Genomic DNA, 23,424 nt, shown 5'->3' on the forward strand with positions numbered 1-23,424 from the left:
AAGGAACAGGAACAGAGACAAAGGGAGGAAGGGGTAGTAAGGGAGAAAGGAGAAGAGGGGACGGGTTATCCACAAGTCACGCCCTGTCAATTATGGTGGAAGACAACCACTGAAAAACATGTCCACAGAAGGAATACAAGTGATGATGATGATGATAGTTGATGATGATGGCTGTTGGTGTTGGTGATGATGAAAGCGAACAACGGTATGCAGTGTTTGCGAGTCTGGTGAGATAAGGTTAAGAGAAAGGGTGAGGGTGAGAGAAAATAAGGACTGGAGGAAGAGTAAAGGGCGGGAGAGGGCAAAAAGATGTTGGTAAAGGACAACGGGCTGAAGAAAATAAATACAGGTGATTTCTCAAGAGTGAAGCGAACACAATTATTACGGATAACAGGAAACTGACAAAAACACAACACCCAACAGCTGAACCTTGCAAAATCAAAACAACCATAACTAATTCTTCAGAACCAAAAATAATATCTAGAGAATTAAACAAAAGAAATCAGAAAAAGGACTAAATAACAACCTAAAGGAATCGATTAAACTAAGTGAAACAAAATAAAATGCAAAATAACACATATGAATCCTACACACTAAGAACACTACCAACAGCCTAAATTACAACTAAAACAACTTATGTCAAGAGGAACATCAGGGGGCAGCAGAAGACAAGCAGATAAACGAAGATAAAAAAAAAATTAACCTGATCACAAGACAGAATAAGGATAACAACATGGGACAGCCAGCCATCTCTACAAACGCCATAAATAACAAAAAAAAAAGACGAACACTAATAAAACACTAAAAAAAAAGGCTGTGAAAAATCCTCCTGTGTTGTCCACTTGTCCACATCACAAAAAAAAAAAATAAATAAAAAATAAAATAAAAAAAAAGGCAGCCAACTGATGCCATAACCCTGAGCATGGAAAAGGATAACAACATATTTATGACCGCCAACCTTCTCTGAAAATGCCACCACCTGTCCACCACAACAAGAAAAAACAACCTACTTCCACAATTAACCTGAACACAAGACAGAAAAAGGATAACAGTACAGGACAGCCAGACATCTCTACAAACGCCATACATAACAAAAAAGACGAACACTAAAACACTAAAAACAGCCTACTTCCACAATTAACCTGATCACAAGACAGAAAAAGGATAACAACACAGGACAGCCAGCCATCTCTACAAACGCCACAAATAACAAAAAAAGACGAACACTAAAACCACCGCGAGAATGTATACCGAAGAAGAGGACCGTGGGAGCCGTGACGCACCTGACGACCCGCGAATCACGAAACCGCTAAACGTGGGAACGCCGCGACGAGACTCCAGCCGATGAATAAAAAGGTTAATTAACGAGGGACCGTGTGTTGAGTCACCTGGAGAGAGAGAGAGAGAGAGAATTATGGGGTGCAAGTTTGGTATTGAAAAGGAAAGATAGAGACGAGAAAATGTTGGTAGATATAGAAAAATGAGAGAGAGAGAGAGAGAGAGAGAGAGAGAGAGAGAGAGAGAAGAGGGAAGCTGTCGTCTCGCGTCCTTCTGCAGACTATAATGATTGTGTTAATTTTCTTTTTTAATTATCCTGTGACATTTTCCCTCCCCCTCTTTCTCTGTCTTTCCTTTTTATATATCCTGCAACCCGTAATTCTCTCTCTCTCTCTCTCTCTCTCTCTCTCTCTCTCTCTCTCTCTCTCTCTCTCTCTCTCTCTCTCTCGTCTTTCTTTCCTTTTAAATACCTAACTTGCAACCAGTAATTCTCTCTCTCTCTCTCTCTCTCTCTCTCTCTCTCTCTGATGGGAATATACAAAAAACAGTTCCGATGACTTTCAGAGACGATATTAATCTCTTTTACCATGTTTATGAGGCTGACTAACGGATCTATGGGGCGCCTGAGAAAGTGGCACAAGGGGGGAGAGGGAGGTGAGGGAGGTAAGGGGGGAGATAAGGTGAATAGGCCTGGGTCTTGGTCAGGGTGGTCTTTGTGTTGAGGCATTTAATCAATCGAGGTAATCTATTTAACATTTAGAGTGCTTTTTTTTTCTTAGTGGGCTTATTTACTTAGTGAGCTTTTTTAGTAGGTAGGCCTAACTTTTTTTAGCAGCCTTTCCTCATTTGTTTTTGCCCTTGTACTGCTTCCTTTACTGTAAAAAAAAAAACTAACAACCCTTGGAGTATAATCTAATTCAACCTTATTCTAATTTAATCGTAACTAACCTAACATTTCAACATTCGGTAGCTTCCTTTCCATATCATTAGCCATGAAAACATTATATAAGGCACTACAGAATGATGATAAGATGTGATTTCAGAGTGTGATGACCAGGACGGCGTTGGTAATACTGTGATAATAATGTGGAGGGGGTGAAGAACGTGTTGTTGAGGTAAACAGCGTAACGGTACAGTGAATAAATGGACCAATATTATGAAATCTATATATAAGTAAAATAAAAAAAGAGGAGGATGGATGATGCAAGGTGAGTAAGCAGGTGTAATGCAGAGTGATAATTAATTACGAATATGCTTATTTTGTCACAGGAATATTTGATGGAGATGAACTCGTATTCCCAGACGCTTTCGGATCTCAAAACAAATATTTTCAAAATCCACAACAAAGATGGGTCGGGTTTTCATGTTTTTTTTCACATTTGCGGTGTAGAAGCCTTGCCAAACTATCACTAGGTTCATAAAACTACCCAAGGAAATACCCACAACCTCTGCTAAAGCCTTATCAAAGTGGGTGTGTAAATCCCGAAATGTGAGAATGTGGACCTTTTAAAAATATCAAATGAGTTACAAACCCACACCACCTAAATGAGGAGGATTATACTATTAAGAAATGCATAAACACTTTCCCCTTTTGTGCGAGTTAAATAATATAGCAACGTAACCATAAAAGTAAAAATCCCTGAAGCAAGATTCGGGGCAAGAAGGCGCCCAGACGAGTCTTGACTAATAGAAGGCAATTCCCCGACGCATGAGGATAATTGTTATTTTCTTGCCAGAGCAGAGACCCAGCGCTCGCCCTTCCCTCCTCCACCCCCTCATCACCACTCTCTCTCTCTCTCTCTCTCTCTCTCTCTCTCTCTCTCTCTCCTTCCACCCCTCCCTCCCTCCATCTGCAAACTTACTCTCCCTGCTCTCATCTTGCCTCACTACTCATATTACTTCTTCCTCCACATCTCCATCTTTTTCTTCCACTTTTTTTCCGGTGTCTCTTATTTCACGACTATCTTTTCTCTCCACTTCTTCTGCCCATCTTTTTTTCTCTCTTTATCCTTAGTCCACCTGTCTCTTACCTCTCTCATCTCTCCCTCCCTTCACATCCACTTGAACCACTCTATTCACCTCCTCCACTTCTCTCTCTCTCTCTCTCTCTCTCTCTCTCTCTCTCTCTCTCTCTTATCTAAGCTCCACTTCCACTGCTCTCGTCTTGCGCTCCCTCCACACCCATCCACATGTCCACATCCTCTTAGCCATGATCCGGTGAGTCAGAGAGGCTAGCAACATGTATTGGTCACACACACACACACACACACACACACACACACACACACACACACACACACACACAAAACATAGCACTATCAGATATTTGTGGAGAACGAAAAAAACAAAAAAGGAGAGAACAGGCAGAGAGGGCATGGTATACTACGTGAGGGGACACACACACACACACACACACACACAAAGCACAACATTATCAGTAGGAATTTGTGGAGGAAGACGAGAAAAATAGGAGGAAGGAAATAGCATGGCATGTGAGGACACACACACACACACACAGTAATAAGGCCACGGTGTATATACAAGCAAGGCCACAAGGGACCACAAGAAGGAAGGGGGTCGAGGATGCCTGTGGGGGAAGGGGATGAGTATAACATAGCGTCTTCTAAGGCCAAAATAAACCCACGTAACCAAGACGCCCACCAGGGACAGCATCAGTAGGTGAGGGTCATTTGGGTTAGTGGGATGGGGAAGGGAGGTGAATGGTAATGTGTTACCTTGCGAGTTGAGACCGATAGTTATTTTTCTTAAGGGGGGAGAAAGTCATATATACACCGGTTGACTCTAAGGGACGACTTTGAGGTGTGTTGTTATGGATCTTAGTGGTTGTTGTTGGTGGTGATGGTAGTATATTTGTGGTTTGAGCCTCTCTTGGTGGTATTTGTGGTTATTGTTGTTGTTGCAGGGATGGTATTTTTGGTGACCACGTTTTGCCATTTCAACAAGCTAACCAACCACGAACCACGACTTTTGGTGTTTATTTTGAATTAATGAACAACTTTATTTTGCTTGTTTTTTCCTCGTCCCTTGCAGCGCCTCAGCCCCACCGGCAACAACCGAGGCGGAGGCCCACCATCACGACACAGACAATACGGCATTGTGAAGCATCGAGCTCAAGGTTCACTTATTAGACGAAGCGGCACGGTTTGGACGGGAATTCTCTCTCTCTCTCTCTCTCTCTCTCTCTCTCTCTCTCTCTCTCTCTCTCTCTCTCTCTGTGTGTGTGCTGTTAAAATATTTGGTTGGTTATTTGGTAGATGATATTCACAAAACTCGAACCACAAGAAACGTTACCTATGAAAAGCTTCGAAATTCATATAAAATCCATCTCTAACCACGCAAAATGAAAGTGAACAAACATTAATTATATATTACACATGAAAATATCAATTACATGAATCTCAACAACAGTGGTGGGCAGGGAAGGAATATATATATTGCAATTCACGTAACGATATACTATAGACCTCTCTCTCTCTCTCTCTCTCTCTCTCTCTCTCTCTCTCTCTCTCTCAGACGGTAGCGGCGGGAGGAGGAGGCTGCGGAAGGAGACCTGGTCACTTTCACTGAAGGATCGCGCGGGAGTGGTCGGCGAGCCCCGCCCCTACACCACCACCACTCCTTGGGTTTCCTGTCAATTTCCAACCGTTTCCTCACTCACTTCTGGCCGGTGACTCAAATGATGATGATGGTGGTGGTAATGGATTGGAGTGGTGCAGGAAGAGGGGGAGGGTAGGGAGTAAAAGGTTCGCTATTCTGGATATTAATGTTACTGAAACCTTCGCTGATCAGAAATGCTTTAGCGAGATTACATTATAAACCTCCTTCCGTTCCGTCTAGCCCTTCCTTTATTCAGTTACCTTTTCTTCTTAATACGCTTTCCGCAGGTCCCTTTTCCCTCCTCTTCCATGCCTTCCTTCCTCTCTTCCTTCATCCAAATTTACCTCCCTCCTTCCTCATCTCCTGTATACATTTCCCACGTGTCCTTTCCTCCTTTCTTCTTCCTTCCGCCTCCTCCACCTTTCCTCCTACGCTTCTCACCTGCCATTCTCTCTTCCTCCTTCCTTCCTACCCTCCCTACCTCCTCTCCCTCTGTTAACGGCACGCGATCAACCTGCTTTTGCTTCCTCCACACCTGCCCACTACACCTTCCTTTCCTTCACCTCCACCATTCCCTAATCCCTCGCCTTCACCATTCCTTAATCCCTCACAACCTTGTCTCGCCCCCCAACCACACCTGTGCACAATCCCCCATTCCCCCTTACCGCTCAACCAACGTATATACCCGCCACTCCTCTCTTCCAGTACATTTCACAACCATACCCTGCCCTTCACCACCCCTCCCCTCCCATTCCTTGACTCCTCCATCACGTCCATATCACACGTTCTTTACCACACGTTACCTCCAATACACCTTCAAACTATATCTTTCCTTCCACATTTCAGTATGATCTTAACCTCACTATTTCTTCCACATCATCTCATCACCATCCATCCCTCCACCACTCCTTATATCACCCTCACATCTCACCAATACCATACCTGAGTTGTTTTTTTACCTGCCTAATCACCTGTTAAAAGCAATCAACCACCTTCGCTTCACACCTCACAGCCGCTAAATTTCGAACACTTCAAAATACCGTTCACTTGTTCACTCTTGATCAAAACGAAATAAAGGATAAACAGCGGCCCTCTGCACCATCCCCGTATCTATTTTCTCACCTGCCATATGACCTGTTTTAATTTCTCACCTGCCATATGACCTGTTAAAACAATCAACCACATTTGCTTCTTAAACATCAATTTGGAAACTTCAAAATAGTAATACCCTGTTCCTTCTTTGATTATAACGAGACATAGGGTTGGTAGTGGCGATCTTTACCGTCACCACAGCTTTTTTTTTTTTTACACCTGCCTGGTCACCTGTTAGAGCAATCAACCACCTTCGCTTCACACCTCAGCCGCCAAACTTCAAATACTTCAAAACACAACTCGCTCGTGCATTCTCGAGTAAAGGTAAAGGCAGGGTTGGCAGTGGGCTCTCTTACCTGACTTGTAAATTGTTCACAAACGCCTGCACGGATATCTCATCGAGGAGCACAGCGTCCCCAATCCCAACCTCTTCGTAGGACGCCATCGCCGCGGCACCTCCACACACACACCTTCACCGGCTGCCAACACTCAACTGGCGGCGAGCGACGGGCGCAGTGTTGCCAAATGTGTCAGACGTAAAAGCGCTACATTGAACTGTGAAGCCCGCTAGAAGTGCACCAGGAAAGTTTTCATCTCCTCCACTCTTTGGATTATAGTAATAGTGGCTAGATGATGGTTATTATAATAGTGTTACGCTTTATTGCTTTTACATCACATTGATTATGCCACTGTTATAATAATAATAATAATAATAATAATAATAATAATAATAATAATAATAATAATAATAATAATAATGATAGTAATAATAATAAGAATAGGAATAAGAATAAGAATAAGAATAAGAGGAAGAAGAAGAAGAAGATGAAAAAGAAAAAGAAGAAGAAGAAGAAGATGAAAAAGAAAAAGAAGAAGAAGAAATAATAATAACATTAATAATAATAAATGATAATAACATTAATAATAATAATAATAATAATAATAATAATAATAATAATAATAATAATAATAATAATAATAATAATAATAATAATAATAATAATAATAATAATAATAATAATAATAATAATAATAATCAGTCATTCAAGGACCCAGCTCTCTCTCTCTCTCTCTCTCTCTCTCTCTCTCTCTCTCTCTCTCTCTCTCTCTCTCTCTCTCTCTCTCTCTCACACACACACACACACACACAGTCGTGCCTTACTCATCTCTTATCCTTTTAGCAGAGAGGCGCAAATGAAAAAGTGGCCTGGATAAGGATTTAAAAATCATTCAGAGGTAGAGAATGGCATCCACCTTAAGTAGTTAGTACAGGGGGTGGGGCATCTGGCTAGGGAGGATGCCATCAAAGTTTTTTTTCCAAATAAGGCCCTTTTTAACCTTTTTTCTGCTGAATCGCAATTTTTCCAAAATCAATAATTTTAGACATAACGCAAAGGAAAATGCTCATAAAATGCTCAGTTTTTATGAAGGTTTATTCAACACTCAAAAAAAAACTCTTGATCTGCTTTACATGACAGAATATTGAAAAATTGCAAAAAGTTAACTTAAAGGGGTAAAAAAGGGTCCAAGATTGAGTATTACCCTTTTACCCCCGGGATCAGACCCTTTTTCCAGATTGCCCCCCTAAAGGGTCATCTGGTAAAGTAATATGTAAATACTACAATTCACCAGGCTTAATATTGAGGAAGTTTTTGGAAGTTTTGAGAATGATTGACTGGGAGTCCAAACTTGGACCCTTTTTTCACTCAAACAGATGTCTGCAGAATAGGCTATACTGCACATCAACAGCAAAATATAATACTCATGAATAGCTTTGTGGCAATGTACAAAGTCTAGATATTGATAAATCAGCCTTTTTCAAATGTTCAGATGACATGAACAGCGTTTTGGAACATTTTAACCCTTTTGTACCACCGTTTTCAGAAACCTTTGTCAAAATGCATAGACAAAGTTCAACTAATTCCTGAAATGATGAATTATAAGAATTAATGGCATTCCCTCAACCCAAATCGGTAAGACTTCACTCTCATTTACTGAGGCTAATTTTGACAAACTTCCCCACGAAGACAAGCACTGGGGCAAGACCCTATTGTTTTAAGGCAGCTACATCTTGTCGGGCTGCACTCAACTTTACAAGAGCGCGTGACTAGTTCGGCACATTTCTTTGGAAACGGATACAACCTCATCAGTTTCGGCTTCAACTTTCCACCTTCCATCACCCAGCCGTGATCAGTAGGGAGGGGGCAATCTGGTTTTGGTTCTACTGCCTTCTTCCAGATAAAAGCCTGGTAATTTGCACGATCAAGGTGCAAATGGAGTGCATCCTGGGAAGGTGGCAAGGACTCGACTCGACTGAACTATTCACCTTGCTGAACATCTTCAATCTAACATCATTTATAGAGGAGGTGCTCCCATATCCATAAATGCCACAAACAAACTGTTCTGCAGACGCCCTAGCTTCTTCTGACAGCCCAGGGGATTCTCCAAGGTGTGCCAATAAGGCTGGGTCTTTCACATAGACTTTCCAAGTACTTCGCTTGGCTTTCTCTGAAAATTGACTTGTTGTGTCACAGCCTGTTACCGAATGGTATATATGCAATAACATTGTCCATAACCAAAGGTGGGTAGTTAATTGCATGAACAGGAATGTACCTTGGCTTCTTTGAAGTTCCACAACACATCCATATTTGAGATGGTAGGTGTTTACGACGACCCACAGCAAGAACAAGGATATCTGTGTCACGACATTGGATAACCACATGGTTGTAGCCACAACTTCCTTGGCCTCCTTCGCATGTAGTATGAGCCGATTATCTGCCTCTTCGTGGCCAGATTTCAGCTGTTGGTTATGGACAATGTTATTGCATATATACCATTCGGTAACAGGCTATGACACAACAAGTCAGTTTTCAGAGAAAGCCAAGCGAAGTACTTGGAAAGTCTATGTGAAAGACCCAGCCTTATTGGCACACCTTGGGGGATTCCCTGGGCTGTCAGAAGAAGCTAGGGCGTCTGCAGAACAGTTTGTTTGTGGCATTTATGGATATGGGAGCACCTCCTCTATAAATGATGTTGGATTGAAGATGTTCAGCAAGGTGAATAGTTCAGTCGAGTCCTTGCCACCTTCCCAGGATGCACTCCATTTGCACCTTGATCGTGCAAATTACCAGGCTTTCATCTGGAAGAAGGCAGTAGAACCAAAACCAGATTGCCCCCTCCCTCCAAAAAACTTCCTCAATATGTCTTTAAGCCTGTGAATTGTAGTATTTACATATTACTTTACCAGATGACCCCTTAGGGGGGCAATCTGGTACAAGAGTCTGATCCCGGGGGTAAAAGGGTAATACTCAATCTTGGACCCTTTTTTACCCCTTTAAGTTAACTTTTTGCAATTTTTCAATATTCTGTCATGTAAAGCAGATCAAGAGCTTTATTTTGAGTGTTGAATAAACCTTCATAAAAACTGAGCATTTTCCTTTGCGTTATGTCTAAAATTATTGATTTTGGAAAAATTGCAATTCAGCAGAAAAAAGGGATAAAAAGGGCCTTATTTGGAAAAATATTTTGATGGCACCCAAGCTAGCCAGGTGCCCCACCCCCTGTACTAACTACCTAGGGTGGATGCCATTCTCTACCTCTCAATGATTTTTAAATCCTAATTTCTGGCCCATGCCTCTATTATTTTACAATAGAGTATACGAGACAGCTGACAATGATGAGAGTTGCGATGTAGTTTATCTTGATTTTAGTAAGGCCTTCGACAAGGTACCTCACCAGAGACTGTTAAATAAGGTCAGGGCTCATGGAATAGGAGGGAAGGTTTATGATTGGACTAAGGCGTGGATCAACGACAGGAAACAGAGTTACCATTAACGTTAAAAAAAATCCGAATGGGGTAATGTTACTAGTGGGGTTCCTCAAGGTTCAATTTTAGGCCCGCTTTTATTTATTATCTACATCGATGACATAGACAATGGGATAACTAGTGACATAGGTAAATTTGCGGATGACACCAAAATAGGACGCACTATTATGACAAGGGAGGATGCTAGAGCACTGCAGGAGGATCTCAACAAACTGTCAGCTTGGTCAGAGAAATGGCAGATGAATTTTAACATCACCAAGTGTAGCGTACTAAGTGTATATATCATAGGAACACGCAACCCATTACACGGGCATAGTTTAGACTCCACAGCGATAGGCAGAGCAAAGTGTAGAAGGGATTTGGGAGTGTTAGTGAACTCTGACCTAAAAGTATAAGGAAGCAATGTATTAGTGCGAGGAATAGGGTTAACAGGGTATTACGGACAGTAACCAACAAAAGTGCAGAGGTCATCCTCAGACTCTATTTAGCGTTAGTTAGGCCACACTTAGATTATGCTGTCCAGTTTTGGTGCCCACACTACAGAATGGACATCAACTTGCTAGAATCAGTTCAGAGGAGGATGACCAAGATGATTCAGGGGCTGAGGAACCTCCCATATCAAGATAGGCTGAAACATCTCAACTTACATTCTCTAGAAAGACGAAGAGTGCGGGAGATCTAATAGAAGTATTCAGATGGGTCAAGGGCTTCAACAGAGGTGATATAAGTAAAGTATTGAGGATTAGCCAGCAGGATAGAATACACAGTATTGTATTTAAATTAGAAAAGTATAGATTTAGGAGGGAAATAGGCAGGCATTGGTTTAGTAATAGGGTGGTGGGGGAATGGAATAGACTCAGCAATCACATAGTGAATGCAGGGACGGTAGCTTGTTTTAAGAGTAGACTGGACGAGGATTACAGGTGGTAGTGGGGGGGGGGGGGGGGATCTGGAGCTGCCGTGTGTAGGCCATTCGGCCTCTTGCAGTCTCCCTATGTTCTTATGTTCTTATGTTCTTATTCTTACCCCCTTATCCTCTTCTCGGGGGCTTGATGAATTTCCATCACTCGTTATAACCCTTGGGCACTGGGCACTGGGTGAGGCCCTGATGATCTCAGTGCCACGTCCTGATACCCACCCACCTACACACACACACACACTTGTCATTTATCGCCGCGAACCCTGCATTTCTTTTTCCCTTAGCTGTGCTTTCCACCTCCACGATTCGTTCTTGCCCACTTATTCCTATGTCTATGCCTATGGTACGTTGAATGGTTATTGTTTTCTGGCTGTTTCTTTCACGATTACTGATTATTCATATTCTGCTCATTTTTTTGTGGATTTTGCACTTATATATATATATATATATATATATATATATATATATATATATATATATATATATATATATATATATATATATATATATATATATATATATATATATATATATATATATATATATATATATATATATATATATATATAAACACACACACACACACACACACACACACACACACACACACACACACACGCGCGCACACACACACACACACAAACACACACACATGGGCGTAACTAAACATGACTGACTTAAAGATCATCTAAAAGTCCTTAGTTTCAATGCTCGTGGACTAAGAAACAAGGTCAAAGAATACGTAGAGATGTCTTGTTTCAACAGAAAATTTCGACGTAATCACTATAACGGAAACATTTATTAGTACCTCAAATACTGATTTAGTATTAGAATACAATATAAATGGCTACAGTTTATTTAACAAAGATCGCATCAACCGTAGAGGTGGTGGTGTTGCCCTTTATGCCAAAAGCCATTTGCAGCCCAAAGATATTACACCAAGAGACATTAAATTTGAACATTTGTGCGTGCAAGTAAATACCCTGTAAAACTAAACCAAACACATCCGTCACCTACAGGCCTCCGGGTCAATCACTCGATTATGTTGGAATGTATAGGCTAGCATTTTGTAACAGTCATACACTAAACAGCGACTCAATCATGTTAGGAGACTTTATTCTCCCTCATACTGATTGGACGTCGCTCTCCGGTACGCATATTCCCCAAGTCTGGAACACCTCGTCCTCCACGGGAAATTAGGACCAATCACAGCGCCCGCTCAGCCAGGCCACGTATTGCCAGCTCGTGACGTCATAACTTAACCTATATTTACACCACTGTATCAAACACATGTTAATTATTTCGTGATAACACACATACTTTCAACAGTTGAGATGTTTATACTGATGTTATTGATGTCTGACACATTATAACAGAGAACTGGAACACATAAATGATCACTATGACGAGCTAAGTTATCTGGGAACGCTGACGAAACGGATCGTCCCTTGCTCCTCGGGCTGTGTTACTTTATTTTCAACAATTGAGATGTTTATACTGATGTTATTGATGTATGACACATTATAACACAGAGCTGGAACACATAAGTGATAACTGTGACGAGCTAAGTTATCTGGGAACACTGACGAAACATCGTCCCTTGCTCCTCGGGCTGTGTTACTTTATTTTCTTAGTGCGGTCCGCGGTAGAGCGATATTTTAAGAAATTTTGCGGTAGCGCGGTATTTTTTTTTGTGATGCAGTACTACCGCACTACCGCACTAAGTACCGCACTTGCCCACCTCTGTATAAATCATCATGGGTAGGCGGTGGCTGAGTGGTTAGCGTGCAGGCCCCGCATTCACCGCATGATGGACGGCGCGGGTTCGAATCCGTTGCTACTACCTGGTTTTTATCAGTCACCACCGAGTGGCTTAAGACCAACATGCTGTCCTGAAGACCACCCATCAATCCTGACTTGAGGAAACCGTCCAAGTGACTCAAGAACGAGCTCCTGGGCACTGCGCTAGAACTAGCGCATTGCGCGCTAGTTTGGTAATACTGACGGGCGGGGGACAGGTACCCAGGTTATCGTACTAAACACATTGTTTTTGCCGGCTTCTAACCCATAATTTTTGCAAAAAGAACATTATTAAATAAGAGTTTTAACAATGACTTTAATGGAATATCGTTACTTGTGTGGGTGTAACAGTTTTGAGTCCGGAACCGCTAAATGAAATGTCAAGTACGACAATCTGGTAATACAGGCCGGCGACCGACGACGAGCGAGCGATAGTATCTGATAAGTATTCGTTCATTTGCCTTTCTGAACCCGCGTTATTTTCCCACCACTCAATAAACTTTATCTTTTGCAACCATAAATATTTACATTAGATTTAATGGCTTAACAGAGGAGTCAAGATATATTGGGGGGTGCTATAATTACGGAAAATAAGAATTAAGTGCTATCACTAAAATTGGGTTTCAGATTGTTTCATGTAACCAAGTTCAAATTTTGTATGGAAGACTTTGCGGTGTGGAAGACCTTTTGAATACAAGTGCTTAATGTATAGTGAATCATCTTCCGGACATAACGAGTCATTTTTTTTAATAGGATGAACATTACAGAGCTGCGTAATAAAGAATAACTATTGTATGAAATCTGTCAAAAGGAGAAATTGAAATGCAGAGGAGAAATAGTGTAAACAGGGTAGAGATGAAGTTAAAATATAATAAACGATATGGCTGTCTGAGCATCATTCATTTATGTGCCTTGTGTGCATAAAGGTATGAGATGATATCGCCAGATGCAAGATGGCTTTACGTATCCGTTAAAAGGGTGTGAGCGAAAGGGTGAGTCACCGTGAGGGGGGCGGGGAAGGGGCCGCGGCAGGGTTTAACTTTTTGAAACTAATGATCGCCGTTGGAGTAGCACAAACACAGGCCTTGCATTGATAAGTATAATCATGGTAAATCAGAATATCCATCTTTTCATCATCACCCAATCTTGACACCGCAGAAAGAGTTGCAATACATGATAAAAAATATTTATTAAGAAGACTTGGCACCTAGGAATAAGCTCGCGGTCGCAAAATAGCTCGCAGAGAGAGGTTCAGCTTGCTTTCTGTTCATATATTTCACTCACCGCTATCTTTTACTTGTCCTGGTTCGGCTCTAATACATGGCACAAGCATCAGAGGAACACTTTTAATCAAGAGAAGGCTTTATATCAAACGAACATGGCAGATTTTATAAAGAATTACCCCACGTTGATTATGTTCACTCTGATCTTCCTTGTTTGGTCTGTTGGTCTGGTGTGCTGTTCTCTTGCAGGCAATATCAACCATCACAAAGATCACAAGTGGCCAAACTAAAATGAGAGCGGGAAATCAGGGAAAATGCAAAACACAATGGTGGTAGAAAATGGCAAATGATTGATTGATTGATAGTTTATTGTTGCAAGAGGAGAGGGAGGGAAGGGGGGGATTTACCCATTCTAAAATCTCTATTCCTAGGCCTAATTATTTCTCTTGTCACTCTATTCCAGGCAAATTAATATGTTTCAGAGCGACTTATTTCTGCGAGGAGGTATTTCTCGCAACACCGGTGAGTCAGCTGCCGCCCCGCGCTGGCTTGACTTTGATCAGCTGTTTGGACACCGCGGGGCTTCGGCGGGGACCATGTGGCGGGTATTTCTTTGACTTGTTGGACCTCTAGAGATCTGAGGGGACGGTGGCAACGAGTGAGTATGTGCATTTAGTTGTGGAATACGGGAGAGGAACCATGCTCGTACAGTCTCGTCTCTATGTCTACTGTTATCCAACTTGGCCTTAAAATCTTGAATCATCTTTGCATGGACCACATCTTTTTCCAGCCCGTTCCAGGTATCCACCACTCTTTGTGGAAAGCTATTCTTTATGTAGCTTCTACAGGCTTCCTTTTTTATCAGAGACTGTTAAATAAAGTCAGGGCTCATGGAATAAGAGGGAAGGTATTTGATTGGATTAAGGCGTGGATTAGCGACAGGAAACAGAGGGTTACTATTAACGGTAAAAAATCCGAATGGGGTAATGTTACCAGTGGGGTTCCTCAAGGTTCAGTGTTAGGCCTGCTCTTATTCATTATCTACAGCAATGACATAGACAATGGGATAACTTGTGACATAGGTAAATTTGCAGATGACACCAAAATAGGACGCACTATTATGACAGGGGAGGATGCTAGAGCACTGCAGGAGGATCTCAACAAACTGTCAGCTTGATCAGAGAAATGGCAGATGAATTTTAACATCAAGTGTAGCATACTTAGTGTAGGAACACGCAACCCATTACACGGGTAGTTTAGACTCCACAGCGATAGGCAGATCATAGTGTGAAAAGGATTTGGGAGTGTTAGTGAACTCTGACCTAAAACTAAGAAAGCAATGTATTAGTCCGAGGAATAGAGCTAACAGGGTATTTGGCTTTATTAACAGGACGGTAACCAACAGGAGTGCAGAGGTCATCCTCAGAATCTATTTAACGTTAGTTAGGCCACACTTAGATTATGCTGTCCAGTTTTGGTGCCCACACAACAGAATGGACATCAACTTGGTAGAATCAGTTCAGAGGAGGATGACCAAGATGATTCAGGGGCTGAGGAACCTCCCATATCAAAATAGGCAGAAACAGCCTATTCACTAGAAAGATGAAGAGTGCGGGGAGATCTGATTGAAGTATTCAGATGGGTCAAGGGTTTCAATAAAGGCGATATAAGTAAAGTACTGAGAATTAGCCAGGAGGATAGAACACGCAGTAATGGATTTAAATTGGAAAAGTATAGATTTAAGAGAGATATAGGCAAGCATTGATTTAGTAATAGGGTGGTGGGGGAATGGAATAGACTCGGCAATCACATAGCTAGTGCAGGGACGATAGCTTGTTTTAAGAGTAGACTGGATAGCTACATGGACGAGGATGACAGGTGGCAGTGAGGTGTGGGTGCAGTAAGGAGACAGGGTACTGGAGCATACGCCCGTACCGAAAGTAAACAAGGATCAGGCCTCTACCTGTAACCCCTGAAACTACACCTCACCCATTGTGAGTAGTGGGGGGGATTCTGGAGCTGCCCTGTGTAGGCCATCTGGCCTCTTGCAGTTTCCCTATGTTCTTATGTTCTTATGTTCTAACATGGCCTCTTGATTCTCTTGCTTACCTTTAGTGATTGTTTTAGAGGCATGGGAGTCAGTGTTCATGAAAGGTGCCTCTTCTCTGTCTCATGGTTTTATACCGATCATAATTATTTTTAAACATGTTCACACACTGGCACGTGACAACGTTGGGGAGACTATTCCACTGGTCAATAATTCCTGTGATAAAGAAATTGTTTCTGTGTTGTTCTGTGCCTGGGCATTGTTAGTTTCAGACTGTGGCCTCTGGCGTGGTGTTGAGTGGCCCTGATAGTTGGAAGAAATTACCGTCCCTGAGTGGTTTAGCTTGTAGGTTTGAATCATGTCTCCCCGTTTCCTCCTCTCCTCCAGTGATGTTAGGCCAAGGCGAGTCAGCCTCTCCTCGTAGGACAGGTGTGACAGCTCTGGGACTAGTTTCATGGTTCTCCGTTGTACCTGTTCCAGTTTGTTTATGTCTCTACGTGTGTACTGGGACTATGCCTGAATGCTGTATTCAGTGTAGTGTATCCCACATTATTAGTAGGTCTTCTTTGTCCACTTTGTCCATCCCATTCAGCACCCTATATACTGAAATCAGATCTCCTCTCCCTCCTCTGTTCCAGTGTAGGTAGGTTCAGCAGCTTCAATCTCTTTGTATGTCAAGCCTCTTACTTTGTTGCTGCTCTTTGAATCCTTTCTACTTTCCTTATATTTGTCTTTATACTGCTGCATATTCCAATCTTGGATGTAGCATGGTTACAATAATTTTTTTCATCATCTCATCCATATATTGAAAAGTAATTTTTTAATACAGTGTGTGTGTGTGTGTGTGTGTGTGTGTGTGTGTGTGTGTGTGTGTGTGTGTGTGTGTGTTCTGAAGTGAAAGGACCAAGGGGTTTCAGGCAAAAGCACACTGTAGGCTATAGGACCACTAAAAGACAGGTGAAGCTCACATCAGAAAGCCGTATTAGACGTTGGTCATCAGTGTTCATCATAGCCCTAGGTGAGAAAGTCTGGTATAAATTTTGAATATTTTACACTACTCATCAGTGTCATCCATATGAAAAAGAAAATCACCACTAAACTTTGTCATCCATAACAATGTAGCAGCTTACATAAGTGTGATGGGGCTTTATCATAACACCTTCAGATTTAGATGCCTTAATCAACTATTGCCTTTTTTTCAGATTTATAAACAAGCCTTGAATGACTGCAGTGATGATGTTATGAGTGAGCTCTAAATATAATGTATGCATCCAAAGAAAGTTCATAATGACATTTGCTGTCTGCAGTGCATGCAAGATGTCATCCAATGCGACAGTGAAGTTGCAGATCATAGATACTTCCAGTGCATCTCAGTGCACAGAGCCGCAATCGAAAGAAGTGTCTGAGGGAGATGTGCCCACCAGGGGTACAGCCAGTGCATCTAATGGCACAAAGCCACAGTCTACAATCCCACAGACAGCAGTGGCCATTGAAGAGCCTGTTGTGGACACACCCAGCAGATCCTTCAAGGAGCAGGAGCCACAGCCCAAGGTCCCACGGATGGCACTGGATGAGGGAGATGTTTCCTCTAAGATAAGAGAGGCAAGGCAAAGGGTGCAGGAGAAGAAGGAGGTGCTGCGTAAACTAAATATGGCCAAGACGTACCGCACCAAGTGGGAAACACAGGACCTGGGTACCGTGACAGACCAGTGGCTTGAGGTTTGCCAGACTGCCCTGGAGGACCTGTGGGCCAAGCTGAAGGAGAGTTTTGCTGGGGATGCTGGGCAGCAGGAACTCACTCTGAAAACTCTCCTGGACAATCTGGGCATTGACCATGAGCTGGTACACCTTAATGTGGAAGAAGATTGCTTCTTTTCCTAGTGTATAGGAACATTGAATCTTGCTTTCTGGGAAGATAATGATATGTTTTATTTTTTCTTTAGTATTATATGCAGAAGAGAAGCATTTGCTCTCCTTTCCTTGGCTGTGAGTAGGAAAGAAAGTTTTTACATCACAATTGTGTTTCTGCAGTAAAGGCAATCACACTCTTTAATTGTTTTCTCTCTCTCATAGTCCAATGTGAATAGCCTCTCTTAAACTAAAGGTTAGCCCTCTTTGGTTCATACATTTGCATACTCAGTGGTTTTGGCACTTTGCCATGTAATTTTCAACTTTTATTCAGATCATAAACAAGAATTAAGAGAATTTGTATTGAAAAAGGTTTAGTAAATTTAAGGAATTGAAAGTTGGGATATGCAATTATATTTTTTTATAATCTATATAAGAAATTTGTACAGTTCATTGCTTGACAATAAAAAAATATATTCAAATTATTTATATCCCAGCTTTCCCTGATGCCATGAAGTCAACAAAGGTTGCCACAGTCCTGGTGGGGCGTCCGCTCATCCCCTTGCCAAGGTAGGCCACCTCATCCTTATTCTCCATCACTCCGGCAATGTCCATATGCATCCAGTGGTCACAAGTGACAAATTCCTGAAAATGTTAATTGATGTTATAGCTTGGTGACATTATTCCTTTCAGGTTCACTAATGTATATATTCTTAATATAATGTAGTACTGAAAATTTATATAGTAGTTAACTCATTCAGTGCCAGAGGCAATGACACTTGCCCACCTCCTGGTGCTGGGCAATTTAGAAAAAAAAAAAATGGCGGGGTCCTTAATCACTATATTATGGCATAAAACAATATGTGCATTTTGAGGAGATAGCATTTTTCATGACAGAATGGCTTGTGCAGCTACAATACCAGGGGTGAAAGTTAATGCGCCTAGACTGTAGACTTGATAATTTTTTGGGTAGATACAGAGCGAGATACAGTAATGTATTTTTTTGGCCCACGCATTCTTGTATGAGGTATATTATGAGGCTTTGGGTATATTTGTGCATGTATGCAAGGGGAACTATGCATGTAATGCATATAGAAGGTGACAGAGAGGCATACATTACATTCAAACTGACATACTTATTGTATTATACCACTAATATTATTTACATAAATCTTTTAGTCTATATTATTCTTACATTTATGACTTATAACACTGTTGTGCACACTTATATGTATGAATTAGAATTCTATTGGGGACACTCATATGTAAATATTACGCACAACATTGTTCCCAAACAACGGTCAGAGGACGACTGACTGCATCAGAGTCTTCTGATACACTGAATCATACACAGAAGTATGGGAAGGCAGTGACAGTGAATGTAGGGCTTCATGTTAAATATGAGATCCAAAGATTGCATTTTTATAAAGAGCAGCAGTAATATTTTTTCATGACATATTGCTTGACACATGGCTTTAAAACTGCTAAGCCTAAGGGAAGGCTACAAAGAATGCTGATACATGGGCATGGAGTTCTAGTTATATTTAAACATTTATGACAAAGTATTCCAAGGGGCAGGAGCTTTTTAGGTAAATGCTTTAAACTTTGTAGTCATAGTTATCTGGGGTTGAATAGTTAAAAACATACTTGGTAATGATGTCATGGAAAAGTCAGTGCCAATTGCATGAAGCAGCCTTCCTCCTTGCATCTAGTTCAGTGTAATCTGTTACCCATGTCCTACTGAAGGGACACCACTTTGCATGCTGACATCAAGAAGATTCATGCAGAATCATATGAAGTGCTATACACTTATTAGGTGTGGCCCACCTTGAGGAAGGATGCAGCAGTGCAAGAGCCGCCATCCCGTGAGTATTTGCCCAGGTTGTGCACATCAGCAAGGCCAAAGTCTATTAAGAAGCAAAGTATGTGAATTACATTATGGTTACTCTTGTAAACCTGCATGTATGTGAACAACCAGGGACCCCTAATCCTTAATATATTTTGATTCTGGCACAGAAAAAAGATAAGTACAGTGTAAATTTACCTACAATGGCTTTGCAGCTCTTTAACAAATATGAAATCCAAACCTATGAAGCTAAGTTGCATGGCTTGCATGAATTTATCTTCTCTTTCCATTTTCTTCTAAACTCGTGGGGTTAGATATCTGATGATACACCTCCAATTGTACTTGACTTTAGCATCCTCCTCAATCAAGGGCCAGGGACTGAGGGACACTTCCAGCATCATCATTTCTACTTTTCTTGGAGCATGAATTTTAACAGGTGCATGTCCCAACACCCCCTTTCTCATATTTAGTAGTTACAAGTGAGATCATCAACCATGTCATGGCCCAGCACCAATCCATCAATGGGCCATGACAATAGACTATATTACATAGGCAATGCCACCCTTGACCTCCTAGGAAACTTTAAAGTTGGGGTAGAGTAGTCAATGTTTATTTGTCTGGTTTTGCTTTATTAACCAATTAATTACAACCTTATTTTGACAAAATTAAGTGGCAGTTATTATAATTGGCTTTGAGCAAGATCTCAAAAGAAATCAATTTAGTCACCTAATTATTTTCAGTACTGGACTGACTGTAATTATTGTATAGTACCAGATTTATCAAGTAGTGATATATTTTTTTTTGTAGGATTTTGACCTGTTTTGGCATATAATAAAATTTGTGATCAATTTATGGCTGTCTTTATAAATGGTCAACAATAAAGGCAACCCCCATTACATGACAGTGCATTATTCAATATTTCTGAAGTGAATCTTGGATGAAGCACATGCTGGGACTAGATGGGAGATACAGACCACCTAAAAGGGCATCCATGGAGAAAGTGAAAAGTTCCTGATGAGGGCATGGACGATGAGTATGGGAAGGTGTGAGAAGGAGAACTTGATACATTGGCTGAATGGGAGGGAATACATAGCATAGGGAGTGCTGAGGAGTAATGGGTAGTACCTGTATCTTTTCCTTTTCAACGATTGTGTGAGAGAGCTGAGTCAAAGGTCACTCCAGACTCAGTAATGTCAAAGAAGACTCCTGACCAAGACCACCTACCATTTTTTCATTGTTTTGAAATGCAATCCTTACATTTTGACAATCATTTTTCAAATGGTAAAAGACACTGTCTGTAATTATTTCTGGATGGAGCAATTTCAAAAGAAGTTCCAAAATCCTCTGGATCTGGTAGACATCACTTAGGCTCTTTAAGTAAAATGTTGTCCTTCCAACCTCCCTTGTAAATTAAAACCCACCCCAGTGCAGGTTGTTGTCATTACAACCATAATTTATTTCAGCTCCTCATGTCTTCTACCAGGTAGATCAACTTCTCATGTGTTTATGTAGCAACAAATAGCCACCAGTACAGTGGTATGTAGCAGTGGCATCCTGCAATCTTACAGTAGAAGCTGAGCATAGTAGCATTAACCTGTAAAATCCGATACGCCACCCGGGTGACAGGATCTTTAGCAGTGCACCACAAATGCGCTTTAATTGGTAACGCTGTCAAAATGCTTACACTGGTACCTACCTCCCTCCCACCTCTGGGTGGGAAAAATTTTCAATTAACCACACCCACTTTACTTGCCAAAAACCGCTTAGTTAGTCATGCACTTCATTTTGTGTGTAAAATTCATTCATCAATTCAAAAAAATTCAAAAATCAAATACACACATACATACACACAACATAGCAGAAGAACATACATGAGAAGTGGGAGCCGATTATGCTGATTGCGCTGGAGCCCCAGCTTCCCCCCTCCTCTCTCCCACTCCCCGGCGGAGGTTGCCAATCACCAAAAAACTCCAAATCAAATTTTTTTCAAAGGCAACTTTATTAGTAAAAAAATTTTTACCAATATAGTATATAATATAAGTATATGATTATAAAAAAAATTTTTTCATTTTTTTTTTTTTTTTTTTTTTTTTTTGATTTTTTTGGGGTTTTGGGGTGATCATCGACCTCGATATCGGATCGCGTCGTTAATAATGGGATGCAAGGATGGCTAACATTTTATCTGAAGGAATTAAACAGGCTGACACTACTTAGAGAAACGGGATATATTTTGGTCCAACTAAGTGCCCTGAGTGTCCTCACCCAGATATTACCTATGGTTTTCATATAATTATTGTCTCATTGTGTAGTGCTGCATCTACTCTTAAAAAAAAGGCCTCCAAAGTACTTGTGAAATCGATTTTGCAGCAAAATTTTACCATCTACCTTCTACTCTATTCTATGAGTACTATTTACTGTCTAGGGGTCAATGTCGAAATGAACTATGTATGACTTTTTTTTATCTTTCCCCCCATACACATAGCACAGCCCTCATCTCCATGGCATGTAAGTGATATTATTCAGTCATTCAAGATACTCTACTTCTGGGTTAAGAACAATAGTTTATTATCATGGAGATGTTTGATTTTTACTTAAAGTAACTATGTTGTGATTCTACGATAAATTTAAATTTGCTCTAGCACTCTTGTAGTTTTTTTCCAATGAAAACAATTATGTATCTCTACATAAAAAAGTATCATACTCAACTACTTAGAATTGAGAGTCAGTATCTGAAATAGATTGCTCAAGTTAGCCAACAATCCCTAAAGATTGGAAGCGGAGAATCTATCTATTTCTATCTATATCTCCGACACCCTGCTCCCTCATGGGAACTTCCCTTCAGGGGGTGGCTGTGGCAGAAGTGTCTCCATCTCTCCCTGTTCTGGCACTCCCTCTCAGCACACTCAATCCTGCTACTTCCAACTCTCTCACTCCAAAACTCACTCACCCTCTACCCTCCACCCTCACTGATCCACTTCACAGGTGGTCTTCCTGACACCCCGCCCCTCAATTCTTCCCTCATACACTCTTCACAAACTCATTCTCATCATGTGTCCAAACTATCTCAGCGGATGAAACTAAGGAAAACTTGAAACCCAGAAATTCATATAAAAGGGATGGAACAAGCTGCCTTTTAATGATCGAGCAATGTCAAAAGGGCCCTAAAATCCTCTAGGGTAGGGGGGACATAAGTATCTTTAACTCATTGGTAAAGCATTGGCCTTCCCATTTCCCTGGCTGCAGGTTCAAATCTGCTCCTATAAGGGTTGTTGTTGTTACTACTGTGGGTAATGTTAGTTCTGAATATAGGCACCTTGCCTTGGGCAACAGTAATCCCGCGGTGTCAGTGGTTTTGACCGTTGGCGCCCCTCAGAGGCTGGCAGTGCCTCAGGGGCCAGTTCACCTCATCTCTGTATCGCGTACGCACGTACTCGTTCTTTCTCTGTTACTTTCCAAAGAATATACGGACTTTAGTTTATTCAGTGTTTGTCTATCCCATGATTACAAGTGTCGACAAGTAACTGATCAATAACTACCATAATGCATTTCAACCCCTTATGGCTTCTTTTCTGTAGCAGACCGAAATAAAAAAAATAAAAAATAAAAATAACATCCATAAATATACAAGTTATAGCAGAAAATAACTTTTTTTCTGTGCCAGAAAACAATTTGCAATGGTCATGCAAAGTTATATATATATATATATATATATATATATATATATATATATATATATATATATATATATATATATATATATATATATATATATATATATATATATATATATATATAGAAATACCTTCAGGAAACCAGCTGCTGTGCAAGACCCCCCTGCAGGCTTATGTTTTCCCTGGTTGTTCACGTCCGCTAACCAACAGTCTAGCAAAAATTCATTTGTAATATTGAACATTGTTATCCTTTCAA

The 23,424-nt window shown here is 41.0% G+C and overlaps 2 protein-coding genes across 3 annotated transcripts in view; both read right to left on the minus strand.

Moving 5' to 3' along the window:
- The window catches only part of LOC127007641 (unconventional myosin ID-like), a 79,241-nt gene extending 72,749 nt beyond the window's left edge, over positions 1-6,492 (minus strand). The window contains exon 1 of the mRNA XM_050878826.1: positions 6,345-6,492. Coding sequence (XP_050734783.1) covers positions 6,345-6,433 — 89 coding nt within the window. The 5' untranslated portion in view covers positions 6,434-6,492. The remainder of the gene's footprint in view (positions 1-6,344) is intronic.
- Positions 6,493-18,048: 11,556 nt separating this feature from the next.
- The window catches only part of LOC127007644 (E3 ubiquitin-protein ligase COP1-like), a 30,420-nt gene continuing 25,044 nt past the window's right edge, over positions 18,049-23,424 (minus strand). The window contains exons 10-11 of one of the 2 annotated variants that reach the window (XM_050878829.1): positions 23,300-23,379; positions 18,049-18,296 (exon numbers count right to left, since the gene is read on the minus strand). In XM_050878829.1, the coding sequence (XP_050734786.1) occupies positions 18,138-18,296; positions 23,300-23,379 (239 nt within the window). In that variant the 3' untranslated portion in view covers positions 18,049-18,137. Of the gene's footprint in view, positions 18,297-19,478; positions 19,559-23,299; positions 23,380-23,424 lie in introns of both variants that reach the window. The other variant, XM_050878828.1, reaches the window with a different exon arrangement.

Source organism: Eriocheir sinensis, chromosome 36 (genome assembly GCF_024679095.1).
Source record: "Eriocheir sinensis breed Jianghai 21 chromosome 36, ASM2467909v1, whole genome shotgun sequence".
Classification (NCBI taxonomy): domain Eukaryota; kingdom Metazoa; phylum Arthropoda; class Malacostraca; order Decapoda; family Varunidae; genus Eriocheir; species Eriocheir sinensis.